The following is a 12368-nucleotide window of genomic DNA, read 5'->3' as shown; positions in this document are numbered from 1 at the left end:
GTCCAGCTTTTGCCAAATAAAGTCCAGCATGCTTGAGTCCAGTTTTCAGCAACCAAGTCCAGTATGCTGAGTGCAACTCTCACCATCGTCGACACTCCACCAAGCCATGCAAGCACCTCCTGCTGACACCATAAACTGCGACTCCACCACGCCATGCCAGCCCTCCATGCAGACTCCATAGTTGACTCAACCCCTCTGGCTGGGCTGCCCAGGACTCTCATTCAGCTCCTTCTTTCACCCAGCCTTCCTTGAGGATGACTAAATCACATTATCACCAACAGTGAACAAACACACCTGAACTCTTTTATAGAGCCTCACACCTGATTTGTAATTAAGTGCACATTAAACCAAAGAAACTAAAGTGCACTACCGCTCACCACCACCGGGGCAACTTAGAATGAACGACACCACGTGTAATAATTCTAATGGCCACCGGGGGCAATCAACCCACTTTGGCACCAAGCCAAAGGAAAAAAAGTTCACTTTGTCCATTTACTTGTCAGATCCACCTTGGATCATGACAATACCCATCATACATATCCTCCATTCCATAGTCCCGTGCCCATATACCCATCATACATATCCGCCATCCCATAGTTCAGTGCCCATATACCCATCACACATCCTCCATCCCATAGTCAACCATTACGACATCATAATGAGCGGCGGGGCTTGCAACCTATGATGACATCAGCGTCGCCATGGCAACCATTATGACATCATAATGAGGGGCGGGGCTTGACACACACACACTTTTTCCCCATTATGTAGATAGGGGCAAAATTGTTTGGTGAATTGGAACACGTGGGGTTAAAATTTCGCCTCACAACATAGCTTTGGACACTCTCGGGGTCCAGACATGTGACTGTGCCAAATTTTGTGCCTGTAGCTGTGATGGTGCGGCTGCCAATCCCGGACATACACACACATACACACATACATACACTTGAGCTTTATATAATAGATGTGTGTGTGAAAAAAGGGAAAAAGCAGCACAAAAAATGAACAGACAATGCGGGTGCAGGCCTTCCAGGCATATACCAAACCTCAAAAATAGTCCTCAAGATGAAAGCAGCACAGCAAAAGAATTCCAGTCAAAGTGCTATTTATTAGCCCATCTGGCCAGTTGCCCATACAGCGACGTCGCTGTATGGGCAACTAGCCAGATGGGCTAATAAATAGCACTTTGACTGGAATTCTTTTGGTGTGCTGCTTTCATCTTGAGGACTACACACATACATATCTACACACCTTTTTGTGATGATCCAATCCAGACATTTGTATATGGCGCCATGATTTCTGTGTTTCTGTACACTAAGTTTTTAGTACCAGACACAGCTACAACTGTACATGTGGTTATGTCCCTGATTACACAATGAAAAGCCTGTAGAGCTAGCTGCAACTTCATGGTCACTTTAAGAGAATCTGTCAGCAAGTTTTGCTACCTAATCTGAGAGCAGCATAATGTAGAGACAGATACCGTGATTCCAGTAATTTGTCAGTTACTGGGCTGCTTGCTGTGGTTTTCATAAAATCACAGTTTTATCAGCAGGAGATTATCACTAGAGGACTAGTAAACTTGCTGCCATATAGTCATCCATATTTATGAGCTTTGAATAACCCCACCCCTGATTGGCAGCTTTCTGCCTGTGCAGAGTGTAAATAGAAAACTGCCAAAAAGTGGTGTGGGCGGGGTTATACAGAGTCCAGCATTCAGAGAACTGCTAGATCTGCAGCAGAGGAAAAAGATTTAAATAAAAACCGCAGCAAGCAGCCCAGTAAGTGACACATTGCTGGAATTAGGGTCTCTGCCCCTACATCAAGCTGCTCTCAGATCAGGGAGCAAAAACAGGCTTACAGATTACCTTTAACCCCTTTCCGACATCGGGCGTAAATTTACGCTGATGTCGGACTCCCTCCCTTTGATGTGGACTCCGGTAGTGAGCCCACATCTTTCCTGGGACATGTCAACTTTTTTATACAACTGACATGTACCTCTAACAGCCGTGGGTGGAATCGCAATCCACCTGCGGCTATTAATCCATTAAATGCCGCTGTCAAACTCTGACAGCGGCATTTAACTCGCGTTTCCAGCCATAGGGCCGGAAATCCGCCCACCAGTGATCCCCTTCACGTGACCGCGGGTAACCGTTGGGTTGGTACGACAACCAGAGGTCTCCTGTAAACTTCTACGGTTGTCAGTGCCGGACTGCTATGAGTGCCACCCTGTGGACGGCACTCATAGCAAGTCAGCAATTCTGCTACATAGAGGCGGTCTGATCATCACCTGCATGTAGCAGAGCCGATCAGGTTATGGCAGCTTCTAGTTTCCCATGGAGACTATTGAAGCATGCCAAAAGTAAAAAAAATAAAAAAATAAAAAAAATTATAAAAGTTCAAATCACCCCATTTTTGCCCCATTCAAAATAAAATAAAAAAATCAAATATACACATATTTGGTATCGCCATGTTCACAATAGCCCGATCTATCAATAAAAAAAAGGATTAATCCAATCACTAAACGGTGTAGCGAGACTAAAAGTCAAAACGCCAGAATTACGTTTTTTAGGTCGCCGCCATATTGCATGAAAATGCAATAACGGGTGATCAAAAGATCGTATCTGCACCAAAATGGTATCAATAAAAAGTCAGCTCAGCGCACAAAAAATAAGCCCTCACCCAACCTGAGATCACGAAAATGGAGACGCTACGAGTATTGGAAAATGGCGCAATTTTTTTTTTTAAACAAACTTTGGAATTTTTTTCTCACTACTTAGGTATAAAAGAACCTAGACAAGTTTGATGTCTATGAACTTGTAATGACCTGGAGAATCATAATGGCAGGTCAGTTTTAGCATTTAGAGAACCTAGCAAAAAAGCCAAGCAAAAAACAAGTGTGGGATTGCACTTTTTTTGCAATTCCACCGCACTGTGATTTTTTTTTCTGGTTTCCAGAACACGACATGATAAAACCAATGGTGGTGTTCAAAATTACAACTCGTACCGCAAAAAATAAGCCCTCACATTGCCATGTTGACGGAAAAATAAAAAGTTATGGCTCTGGGAGGAAGGGGAGCAAAAAACAGAAGCATAAACGAAAAAAAAAACAAAAAACTTCAGTCATGAAGGGGTTAAAGCAGATAATCTACGGTGTGCTGGAAGTCAAACTCACAAGAACCAAGTATTGATGGGCCCAAAAACTAAAGGATTTTTTTTCTACATCTCTTCCATGGTCCATAACTTTTGAGGGTTTTTTTATACAGTCTACAGAGCAGTATTCAGGGTTTGCTTTTGGTGGAATGAGCTGTATATTTACTGCCAACACACCAATTAATTTGCCTTAGAATCTCTTAGAATTGGCGGGGGAGGGGAGTAATTTGACCATTGCTTTTTAGGGATTATTTTTTTCAGTGTTTAATTTGCAGCCAAAACTTAATTTTTAACTTCTAACTGCAGATCACCTTTTCTTAGACCTCTGTTTTGTGCTGTTCCTGTCTAATCAATGCTCACAGATCCCTCTGTATGGGGTCCCACCCTCTGTGACAGAGAGAATGGAAACATATCGTTATGCTTTTCCAGAAGGAATTTAAGGCTATGTGCACATGTTGCGGATTCTGCTGCGTTTCCGCAGCGTTTTTGGCCCTGCGGAAACGCAGCAGTTCCGCAGACATGGTACAGTACCATGTTAGCTTATGGCATTTCAAATCCGCTGTGCTCACGCTGCGGTTTTTTCAGCGCGGTTTTGCTGCGGTTTACAAACCGCAGCATGTCAATTCTTTGTGCGGATTCCGCAGCGGTTTCACACCTTTAGGCTATGTGCCCACACTGCGGAATCACCAGCGGGTTTTCCCCTGCGGAACCGCAGGTAAAACCGCAGGTAAAGTGACCTGCGGTTTTGCTGCGGTTTGGCCTGCGGTTTTTCCCTGCGGTTTAACACCTCTACTATGTTAAAGGTGTGAAACCGCAGCGGAATCCGCAGAAACAATTGACATGCTGCGGTTTATAAACCACAGCAAAACCGCACGGAAAAAAACGCAGCGTGAGCACTGCGGCTTTGAAAACCCACAGGGTAACATGGTACTGTACCATGTCTGCGGAACTGCTGCGTTTCCGCAGGGCCGGAACCGCAGCGTGTGCACATAGCCTTAACATAGTAGAGGTGTGAAACCGCAGGGCAAAACCGCAGGCCAATCCGCAGGTCACTTTACCTGCGGTTTTACCTGCGGATCCGGGAGGAAAAACCCGCAGGTGAATCCGCAGCGTGTGCACATAGCCTTAGAGGAATAGCACAATATAGAAGATGAAGGAAAAATGCTCCAGTATTTTTATTTCAAAGGGAATGCAAGAATTTAATGTAGACGTTCTGTCACCAGATCCAAAGTGGATAGATTTTGCTCTTACTTTATTCCCGCTATAACACGGTTTTAAAGTTATGGACTTTTTCATTTGGTGCTAATTTTTATGATCTTTTCAGAGGGGGTGGAGCTCACAGGATCCTCTAGGGCGTGTCTTTATGCTTTGCATAATTATCCTGTGAGCCACGCCCCCTGTTGAAGACCATAAAAATTAGCACTAAACAAAAAGGACCAAAACCTTGGAATGTATGGCGCATTTAGAAAAAATAAAAAACTGATTACTTAGCTAAACATATAGACTAAACTAAGAGCAAAAAGTGGCCACTTTTGACCTGGTGACAAGTCCCCTTTAAAGAAACAATGAAGGGTCCCTTTAACACCCAAAACTGAGCTAATTAACACTATTAAAAATGATTATAGCTGGGGAGTGGCTATGTAGCGACGGAGTGAGGACGTGCTTTTCGGGAGCTCCTGCCATCCTGAGAATATCCGGCCAGCAGACCCTCACTCCTGCAGCGTATTTACCTGTCCTCTAACCCCTCTGGATTTTGGGGCGCTCCTGGAACCCCCGCGAGAGAGCGGGGCTAGATTCCTGAGTGCCTGCAGCTGTGGAGATTCGGGCGGCCGGCGGGGCCTGCACGGGGCGGCCGCCATCTTGGAGGCGCGCGCTCTGCCTGTGAGAGACGCAGCGCCGGGCTCCCTCGCTGCAGCACTGGAGGAGCAGCAGGATGGTGAGCAGACATTCTGATTAATTGAGAGGAACAGGCGGTGTGTGTCCTGGAAGATTGGGCCCCGCATTTCCCTCTTTATTATATCGCCTGCCCTGCCAGCGCCATCATTATAGGGACTTGGATCCCTCTCTGGCTGTTGTCCCTGTGGGGTCCTGGAGGTCTCTCCCTGGGCTATAGGAGCCCTCGTCTGCCGCCTGGAGCTGGACGCTGCCTCCCTGTGTGACGCTGCGGGTCTGTGCTGCTCCTGAGACCCTGCAGCCACCATCTGATTATTATACCCCGTCTGTAACTCTGATTCAGGGGGCTCCAGAGTGCACTGTTTCTAATACCCGGCTGTGCCCTATTGTTACTAAAATGAGTTGCTCAAAGGGGGTCTGGAACAGCGGCTGAAAGGCTAAAGGAATATGCCAGAGTAGACCATGTTGAGGGCTCAAGATTTATTAAAAACAATCCCTCACAGGCTCAGCGTAAGAACCGCCCCTCTGAGGGTGGGGAGGAGAGCGAGCAGGAGGAATTAACCCTTAAGCAGGCATCTGAAAAACTCATGCAGGCCATATCCTTAACCAGGACGTCTCTGTCTGGGAAGATAGAGGACGGGCACACCGAGGTGGGACGCCTCCAACAAGATATGCAAGCCATGAAGGGTCGCATTACAGAGGTGGAGACATGGGTATCCCAAGACACCATCACACCCATGGAAGCTAAACTAACGAAAGTGGCAGGCTCCATGAACGCGTAGAGGCAAAAAGCAGATGACATGTAGAATAGGATGCGTCGGAATAACATCCGAATTATTGGCCTACCGGAGCGATCGGAAGGACAACACTCAGAGCAATTCCTAGAAGATTGGCTTAAAACTACTTTGGGCAATGAATTCTCCCCAATCTTTGCGGTGGAAAGGGCTCAGAGAGTTCCTACTAGGCCTCTTCCTCCTGGAGCCCCACCTAGACCCTTTCTGGCGCGCCTCCTCAACTGCAGGGATAGAGACGTGGCTCTACGTCTGGCGCGGCAAAAGAGTCCTATCAAGTTCGACAATGCCACAATCTCGATTTTCCCAGATTTCTCAATGGAACTCCAGAAGCAACGGGCGCAGTTTACGAAGGTCAAAAGACATCTACAGAAGAGGAATGTTGTGTACTCGATGATTTACCCGGCCCGGTTCCGGGTAGTCCACGAGGGTTCTACTTTGTTTTTTACGGACCCAGCGGAGGCGGTGGAGTGGCTGCGATCCCATGGAGGGTCTGCTGAAAACGAATCCTAAGGCCTGTTTCACACTTCCGTTTTTGTGTCCGCCAAACGGATCCGTTTCCGTTTTTTTGACGGAAACTGATGCAAACGGATCCGTTTTTTTAAAAACGGATCCGTTTTTTTGACGGATCCGCGGTAACCGTAATGGAAATCTATGGGACAAAAAAAACGGATCCTGCAAAAAATGGCGGATCCGTTTTTTTACGGAAAACAACGGATTTTGACGGATTTGAAAAAACGGAAGTGTGAAACAGGCCTAACGCATCTATTGCTAGTTGGTACTTTTCTATTAATCGGCTGATTGGAACTTTACACGAAGGCGTCCAGGTTACCAACAATACCGGACACTGGGCTCAGTGATCGTATCCTCTTGTTTGTTTTGTGATGGGAGTACAGGACTCTGCTCCCACGTTGTTTGCTGTTTATTCACTTTGTTTTTTTCCATAGTGTTTTTTGGTATTTTTTAGGTAATAATCGCAGTCGACAACAATTTCAGTCTCTAGGTGATGTCTCTAAATTTTGCCCAGGTAATACTATGCACCATGTTCAGCGGAGTAGAATATGGGGTCGGAGTTAATATGTATGACATGGAATGTGAGGGGAATAAAAACTCCTCAAAAAAAGATCAAGGTATTCTCACAGGTCAGACATTATCGCCATCACATTGTGGCCTTAGTGGAGACGCACCTGACTAGGGATACAGCGCGGTGCGTGCAGAAGCCCTGGGTACAATGGCCTGCCCATACATTCCATACCAGCTACTCGAGAGGGGTCTCGCTGTTGGTACACAAAGACGTCAGGTGGGAAGCGAGGGAGACTCGGAGGGATCCTGAGGGTCGCTTTATTTTTGTCCATGCATTGAAAAACACCAGGAAATATGTGGTCTTATGTATTTATAACCCCCCCGGCTCGTATATCCATTCTGCAGAAGGCAATGAGTTTTGCCCTTAACTACCCAGACGCAGATGTTATTTGTATGGGAGACTTTAATATGGTCATGAACAACTGCCTTGATAAATTGAGGTTGGATGATGGAGTGACTGGGGGGGTCCTCTCCACCGACTACAACCCCGTTGTCGTCATTTATGGGGGGGGTGGCGGGTGGTTGGATTTGTGGAGGGTGCGTCACCCTGAGTTAAGGGAGTACACTTGCCACTCATCCACTAAACGCTCTCTATCACGCATAGACTATATATTTGGTTCTAGCGGTCCGGCAATGTGGGTGGCTAATATAGAGCATGGAAGTAGGGTGATCTCAGACCATAGTCCGGTCATCCTTAAACTCAAATATGGGCAAGTAAACAGGGGGATAACTTGGAAGTTGAATCCTTTCTGGTTAAAACTGATGGGTTCTCCTGACAGAACGATTGATCAGTTGAATTGCTTCATCGCGTCCCACCCGGAACCTCAAGATATTAATTTATTTTGGGATGCCCTTAAGGCATACCTGAGGGGCTGTTTGTCCTACACGATCTCTTATATTAAGCGGGTAACCGCAAGAAAGGATGATGACGTGGAGCAACGACTGAAAGACGCAGAGGCAACATATGTATCTAACCAAACTAGCGGGAACAGGACTGAGTGGCTGGCTGCCCAGTGGTTATATACTCAACATATACTAAATCTAAGTGGAAACTATTCTTCACCCGACAATCCTATTTCGAATTGAGGAACCAGATGGGCAAATTCTTGGCCTATCTGGTCCGCCAACATAGCACCTCTAATACGATATTACAGATTCGCAGGGTGGACGGTACATTGGTGTCTTCGACCGAGGAGATTCTTGGCTGTTTTCAGGACTACTACAGGTCACTATACGAATCTAAAAGTGACTTTGACACTTTGGGGTGTTTAGACTATTTGTCAGATATATCATTCCCCACATTAGATCCTGAGCAGCGGGCCCTTATGGATGCTGTGTTCACCACAGAGGAGATAGATAATGCTATAGCAGACATGGCCTCTGGGAAGGCCCCTAGACCTGATGGGTTCCCTGTTGAACTATATTGGAAGTATCGGGATATATTAACGCCACTTTTAGTGAAGGTTTTTCGGGGAATATGGGAAGGGAATTCTATGCCTGAGTCCTTTTATGGGGCTAATATCATAGTGCTTCGGAAGGTGGCGAAGGACCCTTTAGAATGTGGATCCTATCGTCCCATTTCGTTAGTAAATGTGGACTATAACATTTTCACCAAGATTCTAGCTACCAGACTGAATTCTATTATATTGAATCTCATACATCCAGATCAAACGGGCTTTATGCCTGGTAAAAGTACTTCTATTAACATCAGAAGAGTCCAGTCAATTGTCTAATATAGCTCCCTGGTGCCAGATAACAGATGGGCATTGGCATCGTTAGATGCTGCCAAGGCTTTTGACTCTCTTGAATGGCTTTTTCTCTCCGCATGTTTGCAAAGGTATGGCTTTGGCAAGAAATTTATAACATGGATCAAAATATTATATATGAAACCTAAAGCCCGTATTATAATAAATAATTCTATATCTAAGTCTTTCGCATTGCATAGGGGAACCCGTCAGGGTTGCCCTCTTTCCCCGGCCATCTTCACCCTTGCGATTGCGGCACTAGCAATACGCATAAGTTCCTTCCCTAATATCCGAGGTATAGATATAGCAGGCAGGGTAGACACCAATGGCCTATATGCTGATGACATGGTGATATTCTTGAATGATGTGGGAGAAACTTTGCCACAGGTGATATCCCTTATAGATAGATTCAGTAAATATTCAGGTTTACATATAAATTGGGAAAAGTCTGCCCTGTTACCCCTTTCCCATGCTCCGATACCCCAGCTGGAGGCTCTCTCTTCACTGCCTATTGTATCTGGTTTTAAATATTTTGGCATCCCCATCTCTAACAATAGTACGCTTGATCTACAACTTAATGTCCATCCGTTGCTGGAGCTAGTTAAGGCTAAATTTGCATCTTGGAGTAGGCTCCCATTATCTGTGGCTGGACGCATTAACCTGATTAAAATGATATTACTTCCTAAATTTGGCTACTCGCTTCAGCACAGTGCGGTAGCGGTGCCCAAGTCCTTTTTTGTTAATCTTAATTCTCTGGTCACGTCCTTTATTTGGGGGAAAACTAGGCCCAAACTTAAATTGTCCACTTTACAAAGACCAAAGAAGGGAGGTGGGGCGGCGTTGCCAGATTTTTTTTCTATACTACTTAGCTGGGCAGGCTAAAGCTTTAAATAATTGGATGCCGGGTAATTGCCTCCCTAACTCTGAAAGCCACCTGCTTCACGCTGCACAAGCGGATTGCCTATTAGGTTTCGTTGAGTTGGAAAAAAACTGATGTTCCGCGTCTGCTACCCCTGCTCTGGCTGGCTCGATTAATATGGAGACAAATTAAGAAGGTAATAGGGTTTAAAGATGTTATAGCTGAAATGCCCCTGTGGAGTAATAACTATTTTCCGGAGCTACTGAATCACCCATCCGCTGTTTTTTGGACCCAGTGTGGCGTTTCTTCAGTGGGAGATCTGTATGACCAGGGGACCTTAAAGTCTTTTGAACAATTACAGGTCACACATAATATTCCGAGATCTCAATTTTTTCGCTATCTGCAGCTGAGATCGGCTCTTCAATCACATATGAGGGATGGTGGTGTGGACCGTACTACTTCATCTTTACCTCTGATAGGAATTCTTAACTCGCAGGGTCCCCAGGGTCTCATATCCTCCTGTACACATATATGCTGTCAGTAGGGGCAGAATCGGCCATAAGCTCTATTAAGAAGAAGTGGGAACGACTCATCCCTAATACGCAAAGAGAGGAGTGGGAGGAGATTCTGGAGTCTCCGATTGGAGTATCACCATCTATTAACAACAGAATGATACAATTGTATATAATAAATCAATCATATTTGACTCCGTTGTGACTTTTTAGGATGGGTCGGCTTCAGTCATCAGAATGTATGCGATGTAACTCGCCAGATGCTGATTTTATCCATATGGTGTGGCAATGTCCCATTATCCTACATTACTGGAAAGAGGTGACTACACTACTGACATCTGTGGTGCAGGCCCCTGTCCCTCTAGAGCCATTGGTCTGCTTGTTTGGGGTATGGGAGGAGGAAATTTGGGATCGCTAAACTGGGGTCTTCTTGTGCGAGACGCTGTTTATGGCACGGAAGGTGCTGGCATTGCGGTGGAAGGTGGGGGTTCATGTCCTTCCCTTAGATTTTGGATCAAGTTGGTAAATTCGATTGTTCCACATGAGCGCACGTCATACCAAAACAGGGGATGCCCGGGTAAATTTGAAAAGGTCTGGGAGAGGTGGAATTCCTCTCACCTCACTTTGCAAGGCTGAGACATCACATGCGACACAATACGATATAGGAAACCAGGCTGCGGAAATAGCAGTTACTAGTTGATGTAGTGGTAGTTGTAGTTTAGGAATTTTAGTTAGATCTTACTGCTGCATGATATGACAAAGTTTGTGAAATTGGATTGATATGCACGCTGGAAAAATGCATAAGCAATTATCCTTTACATATGCTTGGAAGGAAATGTACATATTGCCTTGTCTATCTATAAGAGTATGCAATTTCTTTGTATTATATTTTACAATGGACGGAAACATGTGTGCTATGTATAATGCCTGTTATCATAAGCCATTGTGTATGTTGTACATTCTTTGTGTCCTGATGTTTAATAAAAGAATTAAAAAAAAAAAAAAAAAATGATTATAGCTACCTCGTAAGTCAAAGTCTGACCCATCAAAATATCCTAAAACATAAGCTACCAATATCAAACAAAACAGAGACACTCGTCTGTTGATAGATTTACCTTTAGGTGGCGCTAGAGACATATTTCTAACTTCTAGAATAGACATTTTACATAATTCTCCAAGGAACCACTGCCCCCAAGGAAGCCAACACTAGCTAAATGAGGAGCGATTCTTACCATTGCTGCGGCACTGATGGATGCATGATGGGAACAACTGTGTTCAAAAATCCGGTGACCCTTGTCTTGAGGAGAAATGCTTGGGTGGGTCTAATGAATAAGACACAATGAACTGAGGGTTGCACATGATCAAAAAACACAGAAATATATGCGAATCTCACATTAAAAAAAAAGAATGAGATGCGTGAGCGTACAGTTCGGAGGGTGCAACCATGCTGCTGGTCTGAACTGTCTGTTAATCAGGAGGGCACCACCTCGATGTCGGAGAGTGGTGTGCCATCCTACCATACTGATCACCTATCCAGCTGCAAACAGTGGCCGTGGGGGAACTCTACAGAGTCATGCACTGCGTAGTGGCTGCTCCAGGTGCTGCAGATCAGCTCCTGTACAAATGCTCTACAGTACCCAACAGCGGCCACTACAGTTTGTACACTGACGCTGGAAGTGAAAACAGATGATCACTGCGGAACCCGCAAATTTGTTAGTGATGACCTATCCTAAAGATCGGTCATCAGTATTGTAGAAGTAGACAACCCCTTTACAGACGTAGGGGCAGAACAGTAGGATGTGATGACTGAGTGAGAACACGTATGCATTGTTATGTTGTCCAATAATTTGATACATTTAGTTTGATTAATGCGTTATTCCCAGCTTAACAGCCTGATATCGCTGGATAGAGCCCATAAAAACAAGCTTTTTTTTATTTGATACTTACAAAATTTTGCAGCCGTTCCTTTTGTTTATAGTTTGCTGTTTATAGATTGTTGCCTAGGAGGCCGACCACCGCTGCTGTCTAACTTGTAAGCACTGCATTAAAGCTATGCAGGATTAGGAGGTACAGTTGTGGCCAAAAGTATTGACACCCCTGCAATTCTGTCAGATAATACTCAGTTTCTTCCTGAAAATGATTGCAAACACAAATTCTTTGGTATTATTCTCTTCATTTAATTTGTCTTAAATGAAAAAACACAAAAAGAATTGTCCTAAAGCCAAATTGGATATAATTCCACACCAAACATAAAAAAGAGGGTGGACAAAAGTATTGGCACTGTTCGAAAATCATGTGATGCTTCTCTAATTTGTGTAATTAACAGCACCTGTAA

At 44.9% G+C, this 12368-nt stretch overlaps 1 protein-coding gene across 30 annotated transcripts in view; it reads right to left on the bottom strand.

Moving 5' to 3' along the window:
• The window catches only part of GPHN (gephyrin), a 663734-nt gene that overhangs the window by 347641 nt on the left and 303725 nt on the right, over positions 1-12368 (bottom strand). For 20 of the 30 annotated variants that reach the window (XM_073551368.1, XM_073551372.1, XM_073551370.1 and 17 more), the window contains exon 9: positions 11266-11355. The exons of the other annotated variants lie outside the window; for them this stretch is intronic. In XM_073551368.1, coding sequence (XP_073407469.1) covers positions 11266-11355 — 90 coding nt within the window. The remainder of the gene's footprint in view (positions 1-11265; positions 11356-12368) is intronic. 30 annotated transcript variants of the gene reach the window in all.

The sequence above is a fragment of the Dendrobates tinctorius genome, unplaced genomic scaffold, assembly GCF_039654945.1.
Source record: "Dendrobates tinctorius isolate UK_male_01 unplaced genomic scaffold, ASM3965494v1 ptg000175l, whole genome shotgun sequence".
In the NCBI taxonomy this organism is placed as follows: Eukaryota; Metazoa; Chordata; class Amphibia; order Anura; family Dendrobatidae; genus Dendrobates; species Dendrobates tinctorius.
The sequence above is the reverse complement of the archived record's forward strand: the minus strand, read 5'-3'. Positions and strand labels throughout refer to the sequence as shown.